The sequence below is a fragment of the Poecilia latipinna genome, unplaced genomic scaffold, assembly GCF_001443285.1.
Source record: "Poecilia latipinna isolate Pla-1442-1.1 unplaced genomic scaffold, P_latipinna-1.0 Scaffold407, whole genome shotgun sequence".
Lineage (NCBI taxonomy): Eukaryota > Metazoa > Chordata > Actinopteri > Cyprinodontiformes > Poeciliidae > Poecilia > Poecilia latipinna.
Genome location: NW_015113023.1, coordinates 638428 through 640682, shown reverse-complemented (window position 1 = coordinate 640682; position 2255 = coordinate 638428). Strand labels below are relative to the sequence as shown.

Below are 2255 nucleotides of genomic sequence, written 5' to 3'. Positions count from 1 at the left end.
AATTACAATAAGCTTCAACATGCTCTGCTTGTTCAAATATTTATTTCAGATATGAGATAAATTACTGGTAAGTCCAAGTTAGAACGTGTTATTTGCAATATTAGCAATATTAATATCTAAAAGGTTAGAGTCCTTGTCAAACGACGTTTTGACTAAAGTCCAAAGGGTTGGAGTCCCAGTTAACGGCGTCTCAACTAAAGTTCTACAGCTTTTTATTTCTCTTTCTCACTGTTTACGTTTTAATTATAGTTTTTAAATCTCTTTCTCACATGCTGTTTTTATTTAATTATGTAAAACACTTTGAAATGCCTTGCTGCTGAAATGTGCTATACAAATAAAATGTGACTGATTGATTTGAATATATTATGACTTTTTATTAAATAATAACTTTTGACTCAATAACATAAAGCAAAATGTTTCCATGGCAGTTATCATGAATGAATTGGGTCAGTTACCATAAGACTTTGAAAAACTGTCGGCATAAAATTTGTACTAAAAGTTTCTTTGCCCTGTCACAGAATGTTTATCTTCCTTAATTTGCAGGGAAATACTACAAGGCGCTCCCTTACATTGTGATGGGTGCCTTAGCCATTTGTGGTGGGATTGTCTGCTTCATGCTGCCAGAGACGTTTGGGAGAGCGCTGCCAGAGACCTTACCTCAAATGCAGCAGATCTGCAGGTGAGTCCACAACTGTTTACATTGTCTAAAAAAAGCAGTTTTAAGTCGTATTAGTATGGAACCAAATCTATTAAACTGCTACTTGTATTGCTCAAAACTTAATGATTTTAATAAGGAAGAAAGGTAATGTTTTCTAATTTGCTCTTACTGTTTTTATTCAAACAGGAGAAGAAAAGAGGTGGAAGATGAAACTATGGAGAAAGAGAACATTCCCCAATCTAAAGAAACCAAGTTATAGTTCTACATATATATACTGCGTTGGTCTTTCTGTTGACATAGTTGCCCTTTCTTAGTTGTATTATATATTTTAATATGCAACATCATTATGACAGTTGAGAGAGGGGAGTAAAAGTTTGTCCTCACAACTGCTGATTCTTTTATTTACTTATTTCCTTGTAACTTAAATGTCAAACATGTTTTGCTTCAAATTGACAGAAAAATTGTATTTTCCTGATTTCACCAGCCAGATGAAGAGAGCACATCCAGCTATTGTGACTGGGTTCAGAGGTCATGTCTCAAAGTGTTTTAGGTTGAAAAGTTGGGTTTGTGTCTGAATTATGAAGCAGAGGACATCCAAGTACTAACTTTTGAACATTAAAATTATTTAAAGCCTGTCAAACTGCAATCTTCCTGTGTCCTTACAACATTCTACATCTTGATACTTGAAGAAAGCACAAACTTCTTCGCTAAGTCATTTGTTCTGTGACATAATAATTATTCATACTTGGCATTTTAATGGTTTTTTATGCTTCAAAATTCAAAGAGTTAAAATCTGCAAGGGAAATATCACAACATCCAACTTTATTTCTTATCAGTAAAAAAGGGATGGACGAGGAAATACTTCAAACTGGCGAGACAGTTTTGTTTCCTCCTTCTTGGTCTTAGAGCATAAAGGAAACACTCTTTAATAATTGCACTGGAAACCAGATTTCTAAAAGAAAAAAATCACCTTATAATTTACAAAAAGTTGTCAAAATTTTGAATTGCAAGTCAGAAAAATGTTGCAGATATACACTTTGAAATTAAGATCTGCCGCCTTACAGCTCAGTGCTATGCTCTCTTGTTTTTCCCATTTTAAACAGTGGCAGAGAAATAAATCTTTGTGTCTCATCTTATGTTTCATGGAAGTCATGGTTCATTAATCCAATCAATTTTAAAAATACTGACAACAACAAATCAAAATTCTGGTTTATTGCTTTCGGACTGAGTTCATCATAGAGAGCAGTAGATAAAACGTGTTGAGACTATTTACATCCCATCAGGTCTGGTCATTGGGGAAAAGCGACACGTGTAAATTTAGCTTTGAATGCTCCATGATTCTGGCAGCTGTAGACAGAGAGAGTTGGTTCTTCCTTGGTATTTATGCTTACAGACGGAACCAACAACTTTCCACCAGAGCAGTTATATCAGTTGTTGACCGGAGGATTCTTACCTCCACTAATGCATTATCTACAGCACATTGCCCCACTGCAACCCAAACTTGGTAAGTTACGCTTTTTTTTCCTTCTTTACCACATATCACATGTCTGGTCAGTCAAGCCCCTTCGGTCTAAGACAGGGGTGTCAAACTCATTTT

The 2255-nt window shown here is 35.1% G+C and overlaps 1 protein-coding gene across 2 annotated transcripts in view; it reads left to right on the top strand.

Moving 5' to 3' along the window:
- Nucleotides 1-1292, top strand: part of LOC106950552 (solute carrier family 22 member 4-like) — a 10213-nt gene extending 8921 nt beyond the window's left edge. For both annotated transcript variants that reach the window (XM_015037490.1, XM_015037491.1), the window contains 2 exons: nucleotides 544-679; nucleotides 845-1292. In XM_015037490.1, the coding sequence (XP_014892976.1) occupies nucleotides 544-679; nucleotides 845-917 (209 nt within the window). In that variant the 3' untranslated portion in view covers nucleotides 918-1292. The remainder of the gene's footprint in view (nucleotides 1-543; nucleotides 680-844) is intronic.
- Nucleotides 1293-2255: the final 963 nt, after the last annotated feature.